The sequence below is a fragment of the Pygocentrus nattereri genome, chromosome 27, assembly GCF_015220715.1.
Source record: "Pygocentrus nattereri isolate fPygNat1 chromosome 27, fPygNat1.pri, whole genome shotgun sequence".
In the NCBI taxonomy this organism is placed as follows: domain Eukaryota; kingdom Metazoa; phylum Chordata; class Actinopteri; order Characiformes; family Serrasalmidae; genus Pygocentrus; species Pygocentrus nattereri.
This window is the reverse complement of record NC_051237.1, coordinates 12179986-12204606: the sequence shown is the minus strand read 5'-3', so window position 1 is coordinate 12204606 and position 24621 is coordinate 12179986. Positions and strand designations below refer to the sequence as shown.

The 24621-nt window shown below is 39.7% G+C and overlaps 3 protein-coding genes across 5 annotated transcripts; 1 reads left to right on the top strand and 2 right to left on the bottom strand.

Annotated features, from left to right (window-relative positions):
• Nucleotides 1-95: 95 nt before the first annotated feature.
• Nucleotides 96-14298, bottom strand: mapk15 (mitogen-activated protein kinase 15). Of its 2 annotated transcripts, none has more exons than XM_017696795.2 (14): nucleotides 13781-14298; nucleotides 12274-12372; nucleotides 12126-12155; nucleotides 11573-11663; nucleotides 9920-10050; nucleotides 9661-9824; nucleotides 9417-9556; nucleotides 8292-8349; nucleotides 7921-8058; nucleotides 7671-7776; nucleotides 6527-6860; nucleotides 5167-5300; nucleotides 3336-3488; nucleotides 96-579 (listed from the first exon to the last, which is right to left on the bottom strand). In XM_017696795.2, the coding sequence occupies exons 1-14, from the start codon at nucleotides 13847-13849 to the stop codon at nucleotides 388-390; spliced, it is 1839 nt and encodes a 612-aa protein (XP_017552284.2). In that variant the 5' UTR covers nucleotides 13850-14298; the 3' UTR covers nucleotides 96-387. The 2 variants fall into 2 exon arrangements, with proteins under 2 accessions (XP_017552284.2, XP_017552293.2); XM_017696804.2 differs by having other exon boundaries at nucleotides 5167-5297.
• An 82-nt stretch (nucleotides 14299-14380) lies between these two features.
• vps28 (VPS28 subunit of ESCRT-I) lies at nucleotides 14381-20643 on the bottom strand. The gene is made up of 10 exons (XM_017696783.2): nucleotides 20506-20643; nucleotides 19360-19426; nucleotides 19206-19234; nucleotides 19083-19120; nucleotides 18849-18938; nucleotides 18666-18771; nucleotides 17867-17968; nucleotides 17396-17449; nucleotides 17194-17285; nucleotides 14381-16008 (listed from the first exon to the last, which is right to left on the bottom strand). Exons 2-10 carry the CDS (start codon nucleotides 19397-19399, stop codon nucleotides 15888-15890), a joined length of 672 nt encoding a protein of 223 aa, XP_017552272.1. The 5' UTR covers nucleotides 19400-19426; nucleotides 20506-20643; the 3' UTR covers nucleotides 14381-15887.
• Nucleotides 20644-20967: 324 nt separating this feature from the next.
• Nucleotides 20968-23927, top strand: LOC108426934 (aurora kinase A and ninein-interacting protein). 2 transcript variants are annotated; one of them, XM_017696770.2, is made up of 4 exons: nucleotides 21450-21530; nucleotides 21706-21803; nucleotides 21926-22091; nucleotides 22206-23927. In XM_017696770.2, exons 3-4 carry the CDS (start codon nucleotides 21989-21991, stop codon nucleotides 23300-23302), a joined length of 1200 nt encoding a protein of 399 aa, XP_017552259.1. In that variant the 5' UTR covers nucleotides 21450-21530; nucleotides 21706-21803; nucleotides 21926-21988; the 3' UTR covers nucleotides 23303-23927. The 2 variants fall into 2 exon arrangements, with proteins under 2 accessions (XP_017552249.1, XP_017552259.1); XM_017696760.2 differs by lacking the exon at nucleotides 21706-21803 and having other exon boundaries at nucleotides 20968-21530.
• The last annotated feature ends 694 nt before the right edge of the window (nucleotides 23928-24621 follow it).

Genomic DNA, 24621 nt, shown 5'->3' with positions numbered 1-24621 from the left:
CAGCCAACTGGCGCTACATCAGCTCCTTCACAAACGCCCCTAGAATCAGTCCTCCTCCGTTACACGGTGACCTCGAAGCACTCACACGCTCGACCTTTATTCACAAGTTCTTTATTGCATCATCTTAACATCATAAAGATGAATCAGGTTTCTGTACAGAGCGCAAAGACAGTACAAAGTGGAAGAGGAGCTGGCTTTCAGGTCTCAGGACAGCATCCATCTCACTGTGAGATCCTACAGCAAGTCCGTCATGAAGACTATATTATCAAAACCCCATGACGTGCCACCACTCAACATACTGGACCCCCTTCTGTCAGAGGCGCAGGCCTCAATTTCTGCATACTGCCACCCCTGTAGGGGTCTTTAATGACCCAACTCCACTAGATTCTATATTTGCTGGCAGCTCTTAAGCAGATTGTCCAGCTCTGTCTTGTTGATGGTCCCATAGGCCTGAGCGTAGCTTCCCAGTTTGGCTCGAGGGTCTCCAGCAGCAGAGATATTAGAGTTGCTCTGGAACACCTTCTTGCTAAACCTGGGAGGAGGTTTTGCATCCCGTGTCTGTGAGGGGGAACGCTGATTCTGCAAAGCCACAAAGACATCAAGAGTCAGAAAAGCATGTTAGAAGAGAATGTTTTTTATTACAGTTCATGAGGTTTTTACTTAACATTTCTATTGTCATTTTTCACTTCATTTCAGGTAGTGAGGGGGTTACTAATCTCTTTTGCAAGGGTGACCAGTTAGAGAATTGTTCAATGTGTATTAAATTTTCCACACTAATGAATATTAAAAAAAAAAAAATTTAATGTTTAAGTGAGAAATCGTGAAATGTACTACTGTGAGGTAGGGGGAACTGAGCAAATATCAGAATGAAACTCATCACCTATAATAAAACATAAGGGTTCTCAGTATGGGAGGCAAATCCAGCCAAAAAGGAAATGAAAATGCAAACAATAAAATGTAAATGCAAACCTCTTTTTGCCATTTCTTTTTCCAAACATCTACACAAATATCCTGCCAAAACTGAAAATGAAATATAATGCTTTCACTTGCAATTTCATTTTTTACATGAGCATGAGCCGTTTGTGACAAAAATAAAAATAAATTGAGAATGCCTATTTGTCATTTCATTTCAGTCGTTATTCTGGTTTTTCAGGGCCAAATCTAAAATGAAAAAGCTAACAGACAAAAGAGAATGCAAACTTCACTTTGGCTTTGGCTTTTCTTCATGAAACGCAGAATACGTGTCAAAACTAAAATCAAAATGCAAAGTTTACTTTCTCATTTCTTTTTCATAGCGATCGGCTACAAATCTGACAAAATTAAAATGAAAATACAAAATGAATAAATCAACAGCAAAGTGACAGTTTGTGATTCCGTTTGCGGCGCTGACGTGCTTTAACTGTCAGAATGAAAAGGAAAATGAAAACAAACATCAGCGCCACCTGCTGGAGATTCACTTTTCATTTTCTTTTTCTAACTGACCAACGGGCAAATATATGTTAATTAGCACTAGGCGGGGCTATGGGGTACATTTTAGGACATCCTCAGCCGTCTGAGGAAAAACACATCATGTCTCAGATCTGGTGACCAAACGGCCCCAGAGAAAGGGTATCGGACCAAACGGCCCCAGAGAAAGGGTATCGGACCAAACGGCCCCAGAGAAAGGGTATCGGACCAAACGGCCCCAGAGAAAAGGTATCAGACCAAACAGCCCCCGAAAAAAATGTTACACTGGCATTCATATCGAGATACACCATAGTTTTCTAAGTTATATGAACCAGTCTGTCCTCGACCAGGCTTGTGTTTGGTCTGATAAATTTCTCTGAGGCCGTTTGGTTTAACAGCGTTTGGTCTGATGTTCAGTTTCACCAGATCTGAGTCATGATGGTGGTTTTTCTGGAGGAATGATGGCGATTCTGACGTGGACAGCTGAGGATGTCCTAAAATGTAACCCATAGCCCCGCCTAGTGCTAATTAACATATATTTGCCCGTTGGTCAGTTAGAAAAAGAAAATGAAAAGTGAATCTTCAGCAGGTGGCGCTGATGTTTGTTTTCATTCTCCTTTTCATTCTGACAGTTAAAGTGCAGCAGCGCCAAAAACGGAATCACGAACTGTCACTTTGCTGTCAATTTATTCATTTTTTATTTTCATTTTAATTTTGTCAGATTTGTAGCCGATCGCTATGAAAAAGAAATGAGAAAGTAAACTTTGCATTTTGATTTTAGTTTTGACACGTATTCTGCGTTTCATGAAGAAAAGCCAAAGCCAAAGTGAAGTTTGCATTCTCTTTTGTCTGTTAGCTTTTTCATTTTAGATTTGGCCCTGAAAAACCAGAATAACGACTGAAATGAAATGGCAAAAAGAGGTTTGCATTTACATTTTATTGTTTTCATTTTCATTTCCTTTTTGGCTGGATTTGTCTCCCATATTCACAGTGGTGGCGACAGGCAGCAGATGCCTGAAGTGGTTAATGCCACTAAAAGCTATTACATCACAGGTTTACATAACTTTACAGTTGCTAAACATTTTGTTTTATGATAGTTTTGAGATATGCTTTTGACCAAAAACATATGTCACTACATGGTAAAATAGTACCCAAAGAAAACGTATTCATTCACCTACTTTCAGATTCATCACTATTTTACCATTGTTTACATTAGATGCAATTAAATCAGAAGACACATGTCAGTTTCTTAATCACTTCTTAAAAGTAAGTAAAATGGCTATATTTCTGTTGTAGACATAGCGACCCCTGGTTCCAATCACCACCACTGGTGGTACTATGTACCATCAAAATCTAATACATTTTCACTTAGATATGGAACCACGCTGTTTTATCTAATCTAATACATGCATCACATGCACACAATGCAGTCGAGCTGCAAGGCATGAAGATACAGAGATACAGCATTAGTAACAGGTGGCAGCGAGGCCTCCTTCTGATCTGTGACAAACTAGTAGGACGTCTCAATATGTCAGTGCTTTTTTTTGCCCTCTCTCTCGTGACAGTTTTCCAAAGATCAACATTTACTGCAACTCTGGGTAGGCGAAAGAGGGAGTGATGCTAGAAGAGAACTGACATTAGTCCATAGGGATGTAGGTGATGTTATTATGGGTACAGTTTTGTGAGAGACAACTGTGTGCACTAATGCCATTTCAATAGGCAGTACGGTAATTTCTGAAAATTCTGATTTTATGTACTAGTAAAATGATCTACATATGCAGTACAGTATAACATGCTTTTAAATTATGTGTTTTATCTGCATTTATCCATCACTGAAATAAAATGTAAGGCACTGATTTGTAAAATAATTAAACAGGTGGCCTACTCACGAGCCGAGCAGAGGTGACGCACAGACCGGGGGAAATCATGGTCTCCTCCTTGCGGAGCAGAGGGTTGTTCTGGGGCGGTGAGAGGGTGAGGGAGAAAGAGCGGGTGCGTGCCACTGGGGCTGATTGACCACGCTGCTGACTCTGCTCTACACCCTAATAAACAGACAACAAATTAAGAACATACTATGATCAGGCACGCAAAGGTCTAGCTCACCAACATGTAAATGAAGGGTGTGCGCCTCTGATCTCGGTAATTCTATTATAATTATTTGGGACATGATTAAATGTAAGTCTCAAATGTCACCACTGTTTGGTTTAATTCAGTTAAATTTCTGTGGTAAAATTCAGAGTGATTTTACACTAAATACAAACAATATAAACAGTAATAGAATCTAAACATTAAAAACAATACACCAAACTTTGATTGGATGATTGTTTTAAAATAGCACTAAAATTTTATTTCAGCCCAAAACTGAAAACTGAGGCAACACTACACTTAGCTCATGATTCAATTACTTAATACTGAGTTCACGATTTAGTATTTTCACAATATTTTGAACAAAATCTGAATGAAGAAAATTGATAATCATGTTGTAGCACTGGAGCTGGGAGGCAGAACAAGTGATGGGGCACAACGCAGGATGTACTGCTTAGCCAGCTAACTTAAAAACTTCAATCTAACCCTGAATTTTCCATCTCCACACAAGTTTAAGTTCGGGATTTCGGAATGTAAACAGCTCTTGAACCAACCAGGGCTTCTGATCTATCAGGGACTGACAGAGGTGGACCTCTCCAGGAAAATGTTTATTTTCCATTTTTTATGACATCAATCAAGTGAAGAACATAACTTTTTTAGCAGAGGAAGCAGTTCATACTACATAGGCACTAAGAACAAAGTGGTTATTACTCCTATAAGCACTAATACTAACAGCACTGCGTTTCACGGTTATAAATTTAATAAAATTACATACTTAATCAATAAAACACAAGAGCGAGCGTGTTATCGCAAAATAACTGTGATTTGGTCACAGGCAAAGTCGAGTGACGTTGAGACATCAGAGTAACAAGCACCGCTCACTCGCAGTACAGCCAGCAGTTTGTTCTCCAGCTCCTTACACAGACCACTTGACAGTTTTGAAATTTAGTGTAGTGTCATCTTCAGAGACCAAATCGGCTGTGGGTTAAACGTGATCTTAAAAGTATGCATTTTCTGTTTTTGCGCAAAGAGAAATATAGCTTGAGCGTCTCCTATCAAAGTTGTTGCTTAGCAACAGCGTCTCAGCAGAGTGAGAGTGTTTGTGAAAAACCTGTGATGTTATGACGAAATAACAGCACGGTTAGAACGCTTCTTAATCAATCAGCTTGCATGGCTGGAGCTAACTGTTGTATAAATTTGTAGATTTCTTTTTCCTTCTTTGGCGACTCCTCATATTTTACGCATTCTGCATTCCTTGGACAGGAACTCTTTCTCTGCTGAACGTGCTTTGTGAGACAGGCCCCTGCCATGAGTTGCTTATTGGTGCGGATTGTTTGCAAACTTTCACTAGATTAATAATTTGGGAGTGTCCGTTCTGAACACTGTTACAGTTTTGTACTGCAATATCACAACGCACTGTTACATCCCTAGCACATGCTTTATTGATTATTATTAGGATTTATTTAAATGCATTCAAACATTACAAAAATAAAAAAAAAAATAAGTTAAATCACTATTTACAGATCAACTCATCACAGTGCATCAGTGCATTTTTTACCACACCAAAAGTAAACCGGAAGTGTCAAAATGCATTGAAGACAAATCTTTGGTCAGAAAGGAATTCTCAGGCCTCACCTTGTTACAGCTCTCTGTGGGCAAGATGCTACTGCTGTCATGGCTTTGAGGTGGCTGCACCATCTTTCTGCCAAATCGGTGATGCAGATGTTGAGGGGAAACGGAAGGGGTACTGGACGATTTGACCACACCATCTGGTAAAATAAGTAATAAGTAATTGCATACTGCTTGAGTGCAGAACTTGAGGTTTATAGACTACTGAGAAGCCAGTGTGTGATTGTTATTAATGTGTGTGAGTAAATGTATTTGTGACTCTGCAAAAGGCAGAGAGCACCCTTCATTTATTTAATTTCCAGTCAAAGCTGCCATTAAAGGGGAATTTCCACCAATGTTTCAAAATTTCTGCATAATTTAGTCACTGAGATTGAGAGAGTAAACAGTCATTCTGTGTTTTAATGTTTTGAACAGTTCAATATAGAGAAATCTGAAAGTATGATTTCTTTACAATGATGGTGACAGGAACCAGGGGTTGTGAGGTCTACAACACAAATATAGCCATTTTATTTATCCAAAATGTTCAATGAACTACATGAGTTTTCTGAGTTTTAAATGTAATGTAACTTTAATGTCAAATGGAACGGTTAATTTGATAAAACAAACATTTCAACCATGAATTTAAATTTGAGGTTAAAAAACAAACAAAAAAAAAATCTTGTGGTCAGTCCTGTTTCTGAAAGTAAGTAAGTAAAACATTATTTATATAGCACTTTTACAGAGTGACTTACAAAGTGCTTTACAAAATACTTACAAATAAAATGCCAATACAATTAAGATTATAATCATATACTCAAATAAGTAATACACAAATATACTCAAATGCACACAGACTTATAAAGTACATTGTGAAAACACCAGCAACTTCTGTGTTGATTCAATCTTTTTTCTTTATTTTCTTTTCTCAGTAACAGCTTCTTGCCAGCTACTATCCTTTCAGTCCAACTGTTTTGCATTACCTTTTCACCACGGAAGAATGGACAAAGATCTGATGCAGGAGTGGAGCTTGATTTTGTCTAATTTCTCTTTAAAGCTTTAAGTACTGTTTATCGGACAGTGACTATTTTGGTGGTCTACTAGGTCTTGCATGGTTGTTAGGATTCAAATTCTGTGGTTATATCTTTCAATCATTTTTGGAGCAGTTAAGGAAACTCCTTTTTTAACTTCACTTTCCATATCCTTATGCAAAGATTGTTTATTTTATATTTAATTTCCTCAGAAATATCTCCTGAATGAATACCTTTTAAATTAATACCTTGTACCTGACGGCAGGTTTGACTGGACATTTAATAAATAAAAGCTGGTCTCTGACTTTTGCACAGTACGGTATGTAGTACAGAAATTGTTTATTTTAAGCAGGACTCACTGGACACATGTGTGATGGGGTTATAGGATATCTTGGCCATGCTGGGGCTGGTAGCTGGACTGCTTCTCTCAATGACTGTCTGAGCTTGCTCTTGTGTGGGGACAGGCTTGGCAACAACTGGTCGAGTTGCAGGATGGCCCGTTTTGTTATGGACAGATTTCTTTTCGCCATCTCCTCCCCCTCCCTCTGTGTCTTCCATCCTACACTCTTTGTCTTGTCCGCTGACCTTATGCAGTTTGTTGTCTCTGCTAACTCCACCTGTTTTCTCTTCAGCTTGCTGCTTCACATGAACTCGTCTTTCCATTTGGCGAGTTGCCCGTTTCTCTAGAATCATCTGTTCACAAGACATTTATAAAAAAGGGTTATTGTCTTCTTCTGATGGTTTGAAAGACCCGCTGCAGTACAACACAGCAGCTACCATGCAGCTTTGATAATGTTCCTATTAAGACTTTTTAGATATCCATTATTTGAGAGAAGATAAGAAAACCATTAGACTTGCATAAAATGGAAATTTGTCTTTGGCAGTCTGGCACAGAAATACATTCTTACACACATAAATCACTTAAAAACACTTATAGCAACAGTGCACATGAACTATGTAGAGTATTACTTATGTCCTTATTCAAAGTGTTCACAGCAGTGGGCACAAATGATTTTTGTACCCAGTCTTCCTGGCTAGTGGGACCTTAAGTCTCCTGCCTGATGGCAAAAACTGGAATGATGAATGAAGTGGGTGGGTGGGGTCCTTGTAAATCTGGGTTGCCTTGCTGGCCTGGTTGACCACCTGGGTCAATTTATTTCTTTGCTTTATTGAGAGGTTCCTGAACCTAGACATGATATTGAAACTGAGAATGCTCTCTATAAGTGATCTGTAGACCATGGTCAGAGTGTGTTTGCTGGTGTTCAAACTCCTCGGCCTCCTGAGAGAGTCTCTGCCTTGCTTTCAGATCAGATGACCCAAGAAATATTTCCCTTTCTAATGTGCACTTAGGGGAAAAAGAAAAAAAACCCACCTACTCCATGACACGGCTCTTTTGTTGTCATAGCACACATATCACATGACTGATTTCACATGGAAGATTATGAAAGCGTGCTTGAAAGTAAAATATGCAAACAAATCAAGACATGAGTGTAGTCACTTCACCTCATAAAGCTTGTTTCTGTACTGAGCAACAGAGAGCTGGACATCATCATCCACGGGGAGAATAACATCATAGTCCAGACTGGGTTCTCTAGCTGGATTGTGAAACCTAATATAAAAAAAGCAGGAAAAAGTCATTAGATTTATCTGATATTGTGGTTACAATATATTACTGTTACAAGAAATCACAAGTCTTTAAAATCCACATGCTTTGCCTCTGGAAACTGTACATTAGTAACATGATTCCATTTACTTGGCCACATAAGGGTGCTGAAGGGCTTGCTCTGCTGTCAGCCTTTTATCTGGGTTGAAGACCAGCAGGCGCTGTAGCAGATCAAGAGCATCATGTGGCACTGATGGCTGCAGTAAGTCACCCAAAGGAACCTGTGGCCTGGACACACAATTACAAAAAAAAGACTTATTCAACAATGGTCATGTTAGCTGTGACCACTAGGACTTGTGCTTAGGCCAAGTCATGATGACTGAAAAAAGAAGAAAAATAGGTAAGGAACCAAGAAAGTACAAGAAGTTCAGTAACACATATGTAATATGGTTATCTGTATATATTAAATGGCTAATAACAGAAATAAATCGTACATTTAGTTTTAGATTTTCAACACATACCTAAGTAGCATTCTCTGGATTACAGATGCTCCATACTCTGATCTAATGGCCAAAACATCTGAAATGAAAGAAAATGATATAAAAAAAATTAGGCCTAGAGTCTTTTTTTTTTTTTTAAATAGGAAAATTGGATTTTTTTCAGGAAAACTAGGCAGTTTTGTAAAGTTTAGACTATTCTTCAGACTCATAACATGAACAAAATTTTGTGGTTTTGGTGATTTAACAGCACCACATACACTGACAGGCCATGTAATCAAGTAAACCAATGTTGTTTCTACACTCACGGTCCATTTTATCCACTCCACTTACCACAAAGGAGCACTTTGTGGTTCTACAAATACAGACTGTGCTCCATCAGTTTCTTTTGCATACATTAGTCCCCTTTTACCCTGTTCTTCACTGGTCAGGACCCCCACAGAACCACCACAGAACATTATTTGGTTGGTGATCATTCTCAGCACTGCAGTGACACTGATGTGGTAGTGATGTGTTAGTATGTATTGCACTGACAGGAGTACATCAGTCACAGCAGTGCTGCTGGAGCTTTTAAACACCTCAGTATCACTGCTGAACTGAGAATAGTCCACTAACTAAAAAAAACATCCAGCCAACAGTGCTGTGTGGGACCAGCAATGAATGATAAGAGGATGACTAACAAAAACTGAGCAGCAACAGATGAGTTATCATCTGTAACTTTACATCTTTTACCAACAAGGTAGGGCATGTCTAATAGAGTGGACAGTAAGTGGGCATTAAAAACTCCAGCAGCACTGCTGCGTCTGATACACTTGTAACAGCGCAACACACATTAACATATCATTACCATGTCAGTGTCCTTGCAGTGCTGTGAATGATTCACAACTCAAATAATACCTGCTCTTTGGTGGTCCTGACAATTGTAGAATAGGGGAAAAGGGGGTTAACAGAGCATGCATAGAAACAGATGGACTACAGTCTGTAATTAAAACAACCACAAGGCAGATGTACCTGTATGGTAAGTGGACCTGATAAAATGGACAAAAAGTATAGAAACAAAGTAAGTGAACTTAATGAAGTGGCTGGATGGTGTACTTTATACTTATACTAAAAGAAAGCATTATACTAAAAGATATAGTGAATGATCACCCTCTGGCATAGGGTGTGGAATGGCACTCATGATTTTTTCAATCTGATTGATGGTGGAGGTTCCAGGGAAAAGCGGCTTGCCAAGTAACATTTCCCCTAGAATGCAGCCTATGCTCCACATGTCCACCCCTTTTGTGTACCTGTACAGGAGATAACACAACAACTTAATTCCAGCAATGACAAAAAAGCTAATTCTATAGAAAACCATGTCATTTTCAAGGAGAACTAAATGAAGGATAGGTACCTAGAGGAGCCAAGAAGAATTTCAGGAGCACGGTACCACCGTGTTGCCACATATTCTGTTAGGGCAGGGTTCCCAACATCTTCTTGCATCTGATAGAGGGAGCGTGCCAAGCCGAAGTCACACAGTTTGACGAAGCAGTCTGCATCTAGCAGTATATTGGATGGCTGAACAAGAGGAACAAGGATACATGGAAAGGCTTATCGATTGTTTTGAAGTCTAAAGATCTGTCACCTAAAAATCCCTGCATATAAGAACATACCTTCTGATCCCTGTGGATCACATTTCCTGAGTGTAAGTACTTGGTGGCTTTGAGAAGCTGGTACATGATGTAGCGCTTATGAATGTCCTTCAAGAGGTTGCCTTTCTTTATTACTGCATGCAGGTCAGTATCTGGAGATAAAACAGCAGTTTTAATTGCCATTAAAAATCTTCTTCAACTCAGTGGCAAAAAGCAAACTTTCATTGCTCAAGATTTACCATTCTATGTTCTGTTCCAACACAGTAACACATTAAGTACACTTCTAGTAACAATGGCCATATTTGCATATGAACAAAGATGGTCAAAGATTTGTAGTTTAATTGCTTCAAATGTCATTGTTCTAAGTATACACAAGTCCCTTAAACACTCCGTTATGACATGTTTTTAAATAAAGGGGTTTTAGAGTTTATACTTTGCAGTTTTCTTCAACTTCTATTACTACTACACAATCACTGTACAAACCTGCCACATCAAATCTGAGATCTTAAAAAGTATTCTATGCAATACGACTATTTAATGCCGGAATAATTTTTTACACATTTGAACAGGTATGGTCCACATCCACACACATTACCATTCAAAGGCTTGTAATCAACATTATCAATCATATAAAATCCAATTTAGTTACAGATCAATGTATAAATGCATAATGTCATGTTTGACTTAAAATACTGTTTTAAATATTTAGCAATTAGTGAAATGCAATTTTGATATATTTAGGAGGAAACTTTAAGGTTTAATCTTAAGACGTGAAGGTTTATTGGGTATGAAAGAATAATGAATGATCGTGTATTATTATTTGTTATTTTTATGGTTTCCTGCTGCTTCACTTTGAATTCTGTAAGACTCCTGAAATTCTTTCTTTCCTAGGGTCAATATCCCCTCCAAGTAATGGTCACCCTGTTTTATGCTTAACTTACTTTATTGGTCAGGTGTATCCTGGAAATGTTCTTTCTAGGCCTGTAATTTTCAGTTCCAGCTTGTGTTAGAGTATTGTTGCCAGTATTGTTACCTTATAAGTTAGAATAGTGTGACTGATTCAGATTCAGATTCAGATTCCTTTATTGATCCCAGGGGGAAATTGCAGACAAGGCCAGTCAAGAATATTCCTCTTTCTGGTCCTGAAAACCCTATACTTGCTCTAATAGTGTGTTTGTAGTCACTGTTCTGCTAAAAGATGAAGCTTTGAAAACTTTTGAGAAGCTCTGAGAAATCTAGTTTTGTGTACTTTCACAAACTGTTTCCCTGGCCCTTCTGCTCTTAATGTAGGATTAACAGCGCTTTGTGTCTTGTGGTAAACTCTTGGCTATGTTCTTCTCTCTGTGCTAGCTTGTTACACTCATATGCTCACATACGGGAGATATGTTCCTGATCGGTTTAGTGGTGCTTTTTTATTCACCATCAGGTGGTAGTGCTAGTCTGTGGTCTACCAGGCCAGAATTATCCTTCAATCTTGTTATGATGTTCTCTAAACTGATCCCTCACATCAGTTTTGAGGAGCCTAATATGGGTAATACGATAAAGCAAAGAGCCAAAAACACTTCGGAAGGAGCCAGCAGCAAACAAGAAAAAGAGGCAGTGTAGCTTGGAAAGAAGCCAATATATGTGGATACTTCATATTCTTGTCATAGACTGTAGACAACCAAGCCTTACCCATGTACTCAAAGACCAAGTAAATATCTTTGTCATTCTGAGCTCGGATGACATTCAGTAATTTGATGATATTTGCATGATCTCCGAACTCCTGAAGGAAAGAAAGCAGGCAGAATTACAGACAGATGCACTCTGAAATATTCAATTAAACTAAAAATATATGTGATCTTGAGGACAGCATCAGTAATTAATACCAGAAGGCCACTGTTTGACATTCTATGTTTTAAGAAAGACTTAAGTGCTCTATCACATTACGGTATAAAGAGGTGATCGCATTTGAGACAAAAATGAATAAAGGAGAGAAGCACACAAAACAGCACACAGCATATGTACACCGAATATTTTGACCTGAACACCATCATATATGAACTAAATCTAAAATTAAAGCCTGCTGTGACCACATGAATAGCATCCATAATGCTTCCTGGAGAAGCAGAACCACCTGGTGTTTGTAATACATCATGCAGGCACATTGAGAATATCAAGTAGTTACTACAGATGACGGAGTGGAGTGCGTGTTCAGTTTCACAGAACGTTTACAGAGTGTCCTTACCTGAAGAAACATGATTTCTCTGAATGTTCTCTATATAAAAACAAAATGAACAATTAATAACTGAAGAATAAAATGATGGATATGTACATGCATGTATATAATTACTATACAATGTGACAGAATATCTTAAACTGTAATTTTCTCTGACCTGAGCATCAGTTCGATTCCTGAAAGCATCGAATATTTTTTTCACAGCCACCGTCTCTCCTGTTTTTCTATCCACTGCCTTCCACACAATTCCATATGCCTGTCATGAGAAAGGCAGAAATAACGTAGTGAGTCAGAGACCACCCTTAATTTATCTTAACATTCACTCAAAACAGCCATCAAGTACAAATGCGTTAATTTTCAGAACGTATTTCTGAGGACAGAGATCAGCTATAAGACAATCCACATGCATAAGAAAGTGGGGAAAAAGAAAAGAAGTGAAAAAACAGGAGTTTCCAAAACTGCAGTTCAGAAGAGTATCACAAGATTTGGAGCAAATGGGACTCGTAACAGCCATGCAAGACCTGGCAGACCACCAAAATGGTCTCTATCAGATAAACAGAACTTAAAGCTTTCGTCTTTGAGAAAGAGAAGAAAATCAAGCTCCACTCTTGCTTCAGATCTGAAGAAATCCACTGCTGTTTCTGTCCATCCTTCCTCTGTGAGAAGATGACTCAATGTTCTGTTAAATATAGATGTTGTCTTTTTTCTGATGCTGAAAAATGAATGTTTTGAAGAGAATCTAAACAAATGAAACACTGCTACTATACACAGTACCTGATGTTTAAACAACTATTTAAAACTGCTGACACCTGTTGCCACACATTGCAAGATGAAATTCAAAATCACAAGCATTAAACCCCACAAACCATTTTTGCCTTTCATGGATCACGTCTCTTCGTATAGTTCGGTTCTTATGGCTTGTTCAGGTCCTCAGTGATGTCCCTGTTTTCTGTATGATGAAAGCAAGCTACTGCTCATTTTAAAGTCTTTGTTTGTGTTCATAACACAGTATCCTAATCACATGACCACTCCGAGCACAGAACAGAGAGAATGTCAGGAGGAAATGATATTAATTATTCTCGTTTAAAATGTAACTGTAGTATTCAGTTCAGTGAGTTGTTTTGCCTCTACCACTGGTCCGTCCTTTACACTGTAATCCTATGAAACAGGAGCCATGGCCCCTCCTGGTCCCCAAGGTACGGTCACAGGGAAATCTATGTGCACAGTTGCCACCTGGCACATAGACGCTGAAGTTAGAGCTGTCCTACCAAGCATGTAATAACTGGGACTCTAGATGGACCCTAAGAACCAAATGATCTACGTGTGTTATCAGGGTTGTTCTCTTACTGGTGTGAATCCAATTCATTCAAAAGGGAAAACGTTGTTTGATGGAGAATGCGTTGTATATGGTTCTCTATAGAACCTTTTTTGGAAATGGCAGCACCAAAAAGGTTTCCTCTATTGCAACAAGTACTCACATTCTCCATGAAGCTGAAGCATTTAAGCACGCAAACGGTTCTAGATACAACCATTTCCTTTCCTAAAGAACGCTTGCAGAACTATGTTCAGTATAGCTTAAATAAAATGAAAACAGCAATAAAAAGCATGGCTGGGTAAATAAGTGCCAATCTCTGGCTACAGTAACTAAACAAGGTTTAACTTACGCCTTTTCCCAGTCTTCTCTTGATTTCATACTTCAAGGTGATGTGCTCTTCCAACTCCGTAAGGTTCATGTTTTAAGAGTTCGTCTGTTTACGCTGTGACAAAACCCGTATTTCTGACCATGTCAGAGAGCCTTCGCAGCAGGCAGCCGCTGTAACCTTAGCTACGATTTCTTGTAGCACAAAACAGGTCGAGTCTGAGACAGAAGCCGTGCCAATTCTTCTCAGAGCAGTGGACGCTCAACACCTAACGCAGCTCCTCTGACCCCTCACAGCTCGACCAGCTCGCCGACGGTAGTTAGCTGTTAGCTAACGTTAGTTAGCCGCCGCGATTAGCGGTGGCTACAAAACACTAATTTTGCTAAGTTACCGGTCAGTTAGCGCTGCTGCTGCTTTTCTCGACATTCCGGGCGACTATTTGCTCCTTCAGACGGACAGTTAGGTGCTGGCTGAAAACTGTAAACCAAAGTTTCCCTCTCCCTCGATAACAGCCGACAGTACAAAGTCTCGCTTCGCTTCGTTTTGTAACTGTCGCCATGGAGACGCAGCCAGACGGCGCCGCTTAAAGGAGCCACAGCCTAAAAACCGTCAGCTTTTTGTGACTTTTTTATTTCTGAAAGATTTACATGCTTCATTTTAACCCCCCCCCCCCAACAGTGGTCCTTTCATAAATATGACTTCTCTTACAATAAAGTGAAACGATTTTCTGCAACCAAAGAACAGAGAAATTAAACAAAATCATCCCTGTTGACAATTTATTGAACTGATTTGCTGATTTACAAATACTAGGAAAATTAAACTGCGATAAGACAAAAATCTAAGACAAGAGCTTTATTACAGAATTGTAATTAAAATTAAAAGGATTTCCATCACCAGGCATTGTAAACCCTCCGATCATGTTTCTCTGTAAAGATTTGAGGTGCCGCAACTTCAACATGAGCGTAAACATGTTTAAGCTGCCCAACACAATCAATGACAATATGAGTCTATTAGATTCCTACAATTAATGCAAGATTTGTTGTTTTGAGCGCATTTTTGCAGCTTTGCCAAAACCCCACAAACTATTATGTTCTCAAAGCTGCTGTCTACTTTCCATGTCATAGGACACTGCAGTATAAGTTCCAGTGCAGGCCATTCAGAACAAGGTTCCTTTAACAAAGGTATTTTACGTGTGGAAGGAAAAATCATCAGATTGAAGATTAATTCAGATGGGTTACTTAAAACCTAGCTCTAATTCTGAGTAGATTCCTCAGCTGCAAATCCAAAAGTTTTAGAGGCAAATCTCTTTAGTGAAGATTAAAAACATCCAAATGTGTGTTGATTGTGTGGCATATACTCTTAAAAAAATATGGTTCTTCAAGGGTTCTTTAGTAAAGAAAATTGTTTTATATATAGAACCATGAACACTCAAAGAACCTTTCACATGATTAAAAGGGTACTTTGCATCAAGAAAAGGTTCTTCAGATTGATGGAGAATGCTCTGCAGACAGTTCTATTTGAAACCTTTTTGAAAACGGTTCTGTTTAGCACCCACAAGGATTCTGTTGTTACATCAAGCTTATAACAAAAGAAGAACTCTTTCAGGTTCTACAAACAACCCTTTTCAAAAAGGTTCTATATAGACCCGACACATTCACGCACAATTTCCATCTATCTGAAGAAACGTTTCATCATGCAAAGAACCCTTTAACATACAATGGGTTATATTTGAGTATTTATGGTTCTATAGAGAACCATTTTCTTTACAAAAGAACCATCTTTTTAAGAGTGTAGGAAAGCACTGTTCTTTCCTCAAAGAAGCAATATGCATGAGGCCTCTATCTAATGGGTATAGATCGATTTAAGCAGGCTCACAATATAACAAATCTGAAATTATAGTTAGTTAAAGCTACATAAATGACAAAGAAAGAGCTTGAGAGCAACGTCAGCAGACACGCATTCCTTATTAAATCCCCAGAGGGGTATTAAAGAGTCTCTGCATTAGATTCCTAAACATTAGAGTTCTGTATCCATAAGAGGCTTCCAGTAGGGAGCAAAGGGACCAGGAACTGGATGACCGAGGGCCAGTCAAGTAGAGTAAGTGCAGTTCTGGGTCCAATGTTGACATTATTTAGGAGGAGTGTAGGAACCGGTTGAAGGCATTGTAGGCAGACTCCAGGTCAAACAGCATCTGACGAACCTGAGAGTCATCCAGCTCGTCAGAAGCAGACATGCTGCTCAGAGTGGTCAACCTGTGGATGGAAACAGTGTGGGGTGGGGGGTGGTGGAACACAGGTGTAGAAAAATTAAAGAAATACGTTTATGTACGACACTGATAAACAAAACTATTATGTTCTCAAAGCTGCTGTCTACTTTCCATGTCATAGGACACTGCAGTATAAGTTCCAGTGCAAGCCATTCAGAACAAGGTTCCTTTAACAAAGGTATTTTACGTGTGGAAGGAAAAATCATCAGATTGAAGATTAATTCAGACGGGTTACTTAAAACCTAGCTCTAATTCTGAGTAGATTCCTCAGCTGCAAATCCAAAAGTTTTAGAGGCAAATCTCTTTAGTGAAGATTAAAAACATCCAAATGTGTGTTGATTGTGTGGCATATACTCTTAAAAAAAATATGGTTCTTCAAGGGTTCTTTAGTAAAGAAAATGGTTCTATATATAGAACCATGAACACTCAAAGAACCTTTCACATGATTAAAAGGGTACTTTGCATCAAGAAAAGGTTCTTCAGATTGATGGAGAATGCTCTGCAGACAGTTCTATTTGAAACCTTTTTGAAAACGGTTCTGTTTAGCACCCACAAGGATTCTGTTGTTACATCAAGCTTATAACAAAAGAAAAACTCTTTCAGGTTTCAAATGTTAAGAAGAAGAGCCATTTTGTCCTTTCACAGTGTTTTATGTTATTGAACAACAATAGATGAACATCTCACCATCATGGCTATAAATATGTCTCAGTATGTGCTAAAAAATATAATATAAACAAAAACTCTGGCTTACTTTACCCTGCTTTTAGCTTTAGCTCAATGGGAAATGGGAAAATTCGTCCAAGAAGCTGCCAAACGAGTGGCTGACTTCTGCTTCGTTTGACAGTTTCTCGCTGCATACTATAAACATATCAGGTGCTTATAAATTCAAATATATCATTTTGTCTCCAAATGATGTTATTCTTAACTATACTTTAAAGGTGATCAAATTAGCAGTTATACATTAACTCCAGCATTTAAGACCATTTAGTGTTAAAACTGTCAGAATAATCAGCAGAGCTTTATTTCACCACAAAAAAAAAAGGATTTTCATTTTTATTTAAAAATCAAATTCTGCTGTGGCGCTGCAACAAGGCAGTAAAAGAACTGCATGTGGCCGAACCCTGTACTACCCTCTCTTATATCGCTTATTTGTAGGAAAATCCTTCCTTACCAGAGGTTGACCTTGTCTTTAGCCTCTGAATCTGGTGGCATATTGCTCATCCTGTTCATGGTCTCCATCAGCTCCCTAAGATCTGGCTGAATCTACAATAGACACATATGAATCATCATATCTGATTATTTGTCTTTTTCAAAGAGACAAATGGGGTAAATGCACTGACGAAAATGTAATTAAAAAGCCAAACTGTCAATACCTCATCCATGGCTCGAATCTCCAGTCTCAGTTTGTCCATCACTGTGATGAAGAGCTAGAGGAAGCAGAGCAATAGAATAATAATTTAATTTCAAAGCACTGTCAGGGGCCAACACATACACACAATGACCTAAAATTAACAAATAAAACTTAATATTAATAAAGCTTTTTAAAATGTCAGTTCAAAAGCAGAACGTACACACAATCAGGTTGCCATGTAATAATAATCTCTTCATGGTGCCCCTGTCCTGTGCAGTCATTTATGTGTTGACAGAGCTTAATGTCAGTCTCTTCTAGTAACAAGGAGCACCGAGATGAATTGCCAAAGCGCAATGAATAAGGGCCACAAACTGCAATAAATAAATAAATCGGCTAAATGGAACTGCTGGAACTACTCGACTGGCATTCATCCAAGCAGAACCATTGATTGCAGGATATACCGCCAAATCTCTAATAAGCTAAAGATACCCACAGATACGATATCTGCAATGCAGCGATTCAGGTTGCCTTTGTCATCCTTTATAGTAATGGGGCGGTCATCTTTGATTCTCTCCATTGCCAGTGGACAGTCAAGCTGCAACAATGGGGAGGGATAATTGTCACATTAGTTAGTTGACACAAACACTGCGGCTGTGTACGCCCTGTATTAACATGCATTTACAGTAAATATGTACAGTAAAAAACCGTGGATTGTGTTCAAACCATATTTGGCCATGTTTTAAACAGGTGATGCCATCATTCTTGTGTATAAAAGGAGCATCCACGGCTACTAAGCCAGGATAAGGCCTACTTACGAGCAAAGATGGGTTGAGGCTCACCACTTCGCCAAAAAAATGCATTAGCAAATAACATTGTAAACAGTGGTAAACATGCCTCTATCCCAAAGTTTGCAGCATAATGCAGACATTAAATGCCATGTTTTTGCAGTTTTCAATTTAATATGAGTAAAAAACACTTTACTAATTACTGCTTTCTTTGTTTTATTAGCATTTTATATACCATTTCAAAGTTTTAGATTTATGAAAGTATTAGATTTATGTTTTAGACACATGCCCATTTATGATTTGGATATAAGCATGTTAATGCAAGGTGTAAACAACAATTATTACCTTATCAATAGCATTTTAGAATGATTTACCGTTACCATTGACAACCATGTCGCATCAAGACAGAAATATTATACTTTCAATACCACATTTAGAATGGAAAAGAAAATCCACACTGTAGTGCATATCTAATAAAAACAGCAACTGTGAAGTGCCAATAACTACCCTGTATTTCCTACAGAAGTCATCGATGGAGCCAACGTCTGATGCCTGGACCTGTCTGAAAGCAGCCTTGTACTGGACAAGCAATCTTGAGCAGGCACCTGTGTATCTGAAAGCGAGGGAGATCTGTTTAGAAGGATGTGGCCACCATGAAGTGACTTAACATCACATTACAGAAATACTTACTCATTGGGTGTTACACAGTCCTTAATGTAAGCTTTTTCTAAGGCTTGGAGCGTCTTTACCACAGCAAACAGTTCTGCCATGTTGTCATACCTTTAACACAGCCAACGAAAGACAAATTACAGTTAAGAATTCAAATGTCTGAACCTGCAGCAGTGTTTAACAAATAAAATCAAAACAGAATGTTCATTTTATAATCGTTAAGATTTGAGAACTAAGACAAAGAATGCTACTTACTTTTCTCTTTCTCTTGCATTTTTATAAAGCTTCACCTCCTACAAAATTGTAGAGAGCACATTAACATAAAACTAGTAGTAAGTTTAATTACATTATTACTGAATTTTACAGACCAGGTCTTACCTCATACAATTCTGGCTTATTGGCTGGAGCTTGATATTGTTGCAATAATGGGAAACAGGAAAAGCAATAAGAGAGAAAGTGTGATGAGCACAACAAGCTGGGAGAAAAACATTGTGACAGAACAGTGAAACGAAGCTGTTGCCTTTCCACTTACCACCTCCCATCCCTCCTGAAGCAGGTATTCCATGGAACATGGTACCACTCAACTTTATTATATACACCTACAGACAATAAGACATATACAAAGATTAAGAACAGGTGGGAGAAAAGACTCATTGCTATAACAAGCTGAAGTCAGCTCCCTATTCAACTTTTCCTGCTCCACCTTAAACGGTGCAGCAGATACATTCTGGCTCCTGAGAATCAACTGAGGCTTCAGAATGAAGCTGGTAAATAGGGAGAGTAAGAGTAAGGAGCGGGCGAACAGGGAGAGTAAGAGTAAGGAGCGGGCGAACAGGGAGAGTAAGAGTAAGGAGCGGGCGAACAGGGAGAGTAAGAGTAAGGAGCGGGCGAATAGGGAGAGTAAGAGTAAGGAGCGGACGAACAGGGAGAGTAAGAGTAAGGAGCGGGGAAAATAGGAGGAGTAAGAGTAAGGAGCGGGCGAACAGGGAGAGTAAGAGTAAGGAGCGGGGAAAATAGGAGGAGTAAGAGTAAGGAGCTGGTGAATAGGGAGAGTAAGAGTAAGGAGCGGGCGAACAGGGAGAGTAAGAGTAAGGAGCGGGCGAACAGGGAGAGTAAGAGTAAGGAGCGGGCGAACAGGGAGAGTAAGAGTAAGGAGCGGGCGAACAGGGAGAGTAAGATTAAGGAGCGGGTGAACAGCAAGTGACGTCATCTTCGTCAAAGCCGTGACGCCAGTAGAGTTACAGCGACAACACGGCACCTATTATTAAAAACAGGTCGACAGCGGAGTTAAAGGTCGCCAAAGCGTGGACGGCGCTTCCACGCACTGTAGCCGAGATCACTAACTAACGATCTTTCTCCCGGGCTTTCAGGAAACAAGCAGCGCAGCACGACCCAGGACTGCGGAAATGCGTTGTTCGGGCCGACACAAGCGCGCCGAGACGGCTAAGAAAAAACAAAGTAAATAAAACCCAAATACGTGTATTTCGCAGCATGTCGGTGGGCGCTGAGGGCAATTCCCGAGGGAACTCAATAAAACCGGTCGATGTGAAAAATGTGAGAAACGACAACTGCTAACTAGCGCACCAGTTAACCTAGCATCAGCACGTTTAGCCTGCCGCCTGCCACCGCTCCCGCTCCCGCTCGGTCACTGCCTACACACTTCGCTCCTGTTACTTACAAATATCCGACGTTTAAATAACTACGCAGCGGCGTAATCCCGGCGTCCGACCATCGGCGCGGAGAGTAAACTGGGAATAAACAAAGCTCGACGAACCGCAGCTCCTCCTGCTTACGTCAGCGCTCGTCGCGGGCGCGTTACCTCACATCCAGTCACTTCAAAGGAGGGGCGTGTTGCCACGACCAAAAGAAGTCCCCGTTTACAATATTTGTGCATCATTCACACACAATTACATATTTACATGTACAAATCTGCACACCTTCCTTTAGAGGGGAATCCAGGACAGCTGTTTGCCACCCTAACCTCTCCCCCACTGAAGGTTTTTAATAGAATCATCTATCAGAGTCAAGTCTAGACATAACGCCGTTGCATCAGATGCACGTCTACTAACCTTCATAAACGGTCTTTGCGAAAGAAGTAAAAGTGAAATTAAATGTCTGGCTTGGTAGTAGTGGTACTAGTATCACTATCAATCGGATATTGAATACATTACTTAACTTTTTGTTTTGCTCTACAGATTCAGTTTGGCATTAACCCGTGTTTGTGCGGGAATTACACCGTATTGGATATATTTGGCAACCCAACAACCCCCAAACAAATCCTGTGCGCGGGAACGGCGTTCATGAGGACTCACATCAACAGCTGAGCAGCAGAACTAGCTTAAACTTAAACCCTGTAGTTAGTTCGTAGAGCAGTGTGTAAACTGTGTAGTTATGCTGTTTCTGCCCGTTTTAGCTGATGTGTGACCGTCGGTTAACCCAGCCAGCTCGCCTCAGCCAACCAACTAGTTACAGCTTAGTAAACCGTTGGCGTTGGTCCGGGTGTTTGGTAGTTATCGTCAGCTGGATATTTAGGGAAAAGCGTTATTTTAAACCCTTGGACCCTTTTGGTTGCGGTGCAGCGTTAGCTAAAGTGTGAGCATGAAAACCATCGAGAAAAAGACGACTGAAGTCGTCCCAGCAGCAGCTTCAGAGGAGTGCGGCGTGTGGCTCGACGCCACCGAGTTACGAGCAAAGAAGAGACAGGTGAGTCTCGCACTGTTCAGGTCTGCGTTAACTTACAAAGAAAGAAGCTGTTGTTACGGTTTGTCTCCATAACGTCCAGAATTTGGTGGTAAGATGCTTCGTGGTGTAGTCTGTGTCCCTGGCAGCTGCTGTGGACTGAGCCCTTGCTGTGTATTTCGTCGGTGTTTTGGTGCAGGACTACAGCAGACTCAGCTTACACCTTTGATGCAACACTGAAGAGTTACATCAACTGATAAGACCTGATCTTAGAGCCCTTTTCATCTTTAAATATGGGTCAGGGTTTACTTCTGTTGTGAAGTACTTGTACTTCACACACCGTAGTTATGAGGGTGTGAGGAGACGCCTCTTCAATGCCTAAAATGTCTGATCTTGTAAAATGACTTTACAAATCACAGAAACGACTTGTGCGGCCGATATCCAAAGTACTGAATCCACTGGCTCGGTCAGGTGGTTACAGCATGGCAGTAGCACTGAGCTTCACCCAGACCAAGATGAAGATGCCTGCCACAAAGCAGAGCACCATATCGGCATTCTTTCTGCCGCAGAGTGAAGTGAGTAAAGGTAAGGAAACGCTGAAGAACGTGGCTTTTTCTGTTGTGCCTCTCGTGATATGTACTTAGGTGCTATAGTTGGTTTGAATGCTTTTGATTGAACAGAATCATTTCTTTCCCCCAGATACGGAAGAACGTAGTTCTTCTCTTCCCTCAGAGAGTTCCTCTACTCCGCTTCCTGAGCCACATCTGGGGACCAAACGAAAGCATGCGATGACCACAGACTTGCAGGAGGCAAATAATAAGACCAGTCACACCTCTCAGGTACACTCACAGGAGATTGATGCGGATTTAGAGAGCGAGTCAGTTGAAATCTGTAAAGACCGGAAGAAAGAGCAACATTTTTTCCGTTTGATTTGGGGATATCAGTCAGAGGAGCCTGAGCCAGCAGAAAAGAGAAGACTTCCTGAAGATGCTGCTTTTGAAAACAACACACAAACACTAAAGGAAAGCAACCAAGCCACGTTTCACAGATGTAGAATGATGGATGAGATTCAAGATAAGCCAGAAACTTTGCATTACAATGTTCAGGTACAGCAAGATTCAGTGCATCAGGATTCTCCTTGTAATCAGTTGCATAGGAGCAGTTTTAGGGCGAACAGCAGTGGTTCTTCAGCTTCTCTTTCTGCAGAGGATGTACAGTGGCAGGAAAACCTAAGGGCCTGTGCTGTAATGCACAGGAACACTTGTCAGAAGCCTGTTTTAACTACAAGATCAGGCGCAGAGAAACACACAGCAAAACATAGCCAGAATCCTCATAAAGAGCTGGAGATTTCTGTGCAGAAGCAAAATTATACTCAGAGGTCACATGTGAAGAGAAAGGATAAAGAGAATATTGGACCCACATCACCCACACGTGATACTGGAGTTCCACCTGTTAACCGGCTGCCGTCTCCCAGCCCAGTCAAGTGCTTTTCAAATTTCGAAAAGCCAAGTGTCTTTGAAAGGGTGAAGCTTTACCAGTCAGCCAAGAAGTCTTTAGAGAACGAGCAAGACTCTTTTGCCATGTTATTCACTCAAGACTCGGAAGGTTTTCGGGTGATTGCCAATAGCAGCCAACAGACTAGATGTGCGCTGAAGGACCGAACCAACTCAACTGAAGACCGAGAAAACTGGAACCTACCACCCGTAAAGTGTCTGGAAATGGAGGAGGACTCACAGGTAGAGCCAGAGGTGCTTTTCACACAGGACTCGCAAGGAAACCTGGTCATCAGACACTGAAGGTTATTGCACTGGAATGGCATAAGCGGATGTGTATGAGAATGCAGTTTGGAAAGATGTTTGAACTGTACTTGCTTTCGTCTGGGCAGCAGTTAACAAACATTTGTGCATCCGAGTATCATCAAGGCGGCTAGACGGTGCTTTAAGGTTCTAGCAAACAGAGTCACAGGAAGGGCAAAAGTATTATCCAGCGAACAAACAGTGAGAAACATAATGAGGTTCAGAATGGTCTCAGGATTTTAAAGACATTCAAACCTTTCATCTTTACCCATTTTGAAAGCTGAAATCTCACTGATTGAATACAGCAGCTTTTTTTATCCAAAAAATTCTTTGTAATTATTTTTAATTTTGTGTTGGTAAATTTTATTTGTTTGCTGTTTTGTTTGTGTAGAAGCTTGCATGTGCAGATGCTGCTAAGAATGCTTACTGATGACTGTTATCTGTGGTCTGAGACTTAAAGCACAACAACCAAACTCAAGAGAACCAACTGCTTTTTATACCACTAGATGGCAGTCTTTCTAAAAACATTGCCTCTGTCAGGATTTTCCTGATCCAGTTTTAACCTGTTTGAAGCGCTTCTTTGTTCGTCTAATCTGGCTGTGCACAATAAAAAAGTCAAATTGTAGTTTAATGAGTCAAGTTTTTGTTAACAAGGTGGAGGTTGACATGCTGTTTTTGTTGCATAAAATATTTAAAAATCCTTTTCATCCTATTTCAGACCTCAGTACGGTGATGAATTAGAGGCAGAGGTTCTGAAAGTGAACCCTCAATATTAGGTGTGTTCTCTCAACAGACTGGTCAGATTTGTGCAACTAGAAGTCAGAGGTAGAACCTTTTTATTCTTAGACATTTTCATTTGAGTTTCCCTGAAAATTGATTTGAATTGTTTTTAAGATGACAACACTCATCAGGCCTTAAACTGAATTCCTGCATCTTGTAACAAGAACTTATGAAAAGCATTGTAGTGATTTGATAGAAATGGGTAAAAGGCATGACCCCATAAGAAGTGCGATGACAATTTCTGAGGTTTATTAAGCTTTATTTGTAGAACTAATGTGAAAATATACTTAATTCTTCTGCTGAGTGAACTCTTAAGAGTAGAGTCGTGATTAAAACACTCATAATTAAATATTTTAATTGAATTAGAATTTCTGTGCTATAGTTTTGAGCTCAGTTTTGAGTCTCAGATGAAGATATGTAATTTTTTTTTTTTTTTAATCCACATCTCAAAGAAGGCTATAAAGGTGAACATCTAAAATCCCACATTGATTTTTCTACATAACTTCCATATTTTATGTGCATCTACTTACTTTTCTGAT

Excerpts from the sequence above, each read along its gene's own strand:
- mapk15 (XM_017696795.2), bottom strand. The coding sequence starts at position 13,849 with ATGAACCTTACGGAGTTGGAAGAGCACATCACCTTGAAGTATGAAATC. Across the intron at positions 11,664-12,125 it reads GAGAAATCATGTTTCTTCAG|GAGTTCGGAGATCATGCAAA; the intron begins GTAAGGACACTC and ends TCTTTCCTTCAG. Across the intron at positions 580-3,335 it reads GCGTCACCTCTGCTCGGCTC|AATCAGCGTTCCCCCTCACA; the intron begins GTGAGTAGGCCA and ends GTGGCTTTGCAG.
- vps28 (XM_017696783.2), bottom strand. The coding sequence starts at position 19,399 with ATGTTCCATGGAATACCTGCTTCAGGAGGGATGGGAGGTG. Across the intron at positions 19,235-19,359 it reads TTCAGGAGGGATGGGAGGTG|CTCCAGCCAATAAGCCAGAA; the intron begins GTAAGTGGAAAG and ends AACAATATCAAG. Across the intron at positions 18,772-18,848 it reads GACTGTGTAACACCCAATGA|ATACACAGGTGCCTGCTCAA; the intron begins GTAAGTATTTCT and ends CCTCGCTTTCAG.
- LOC108426934 (XM_017696760.2), top strand. The coding sequence starts at position 21,426 with ATGAAAACCATCGAGAAAAAGACGACTGAAGTCGTCCCAGCAGCAGCT. Across the intron at positions 21,531-21,925 it reads TACGAGCAAAGAAGAGACAG|AAACGACTTGTGCGGCCGAT; the intron begins GTGAGTCTCGCA and ends TACAAATCACAG. Across the intron at positions 22,092-22,205 it reads GCAGAGTGAAGTGAGTAAAG|ATACGGAAGAACGTAGTTCT; the intron begins GTAAGGAAACGC and ends TCTTTCCCCCAG.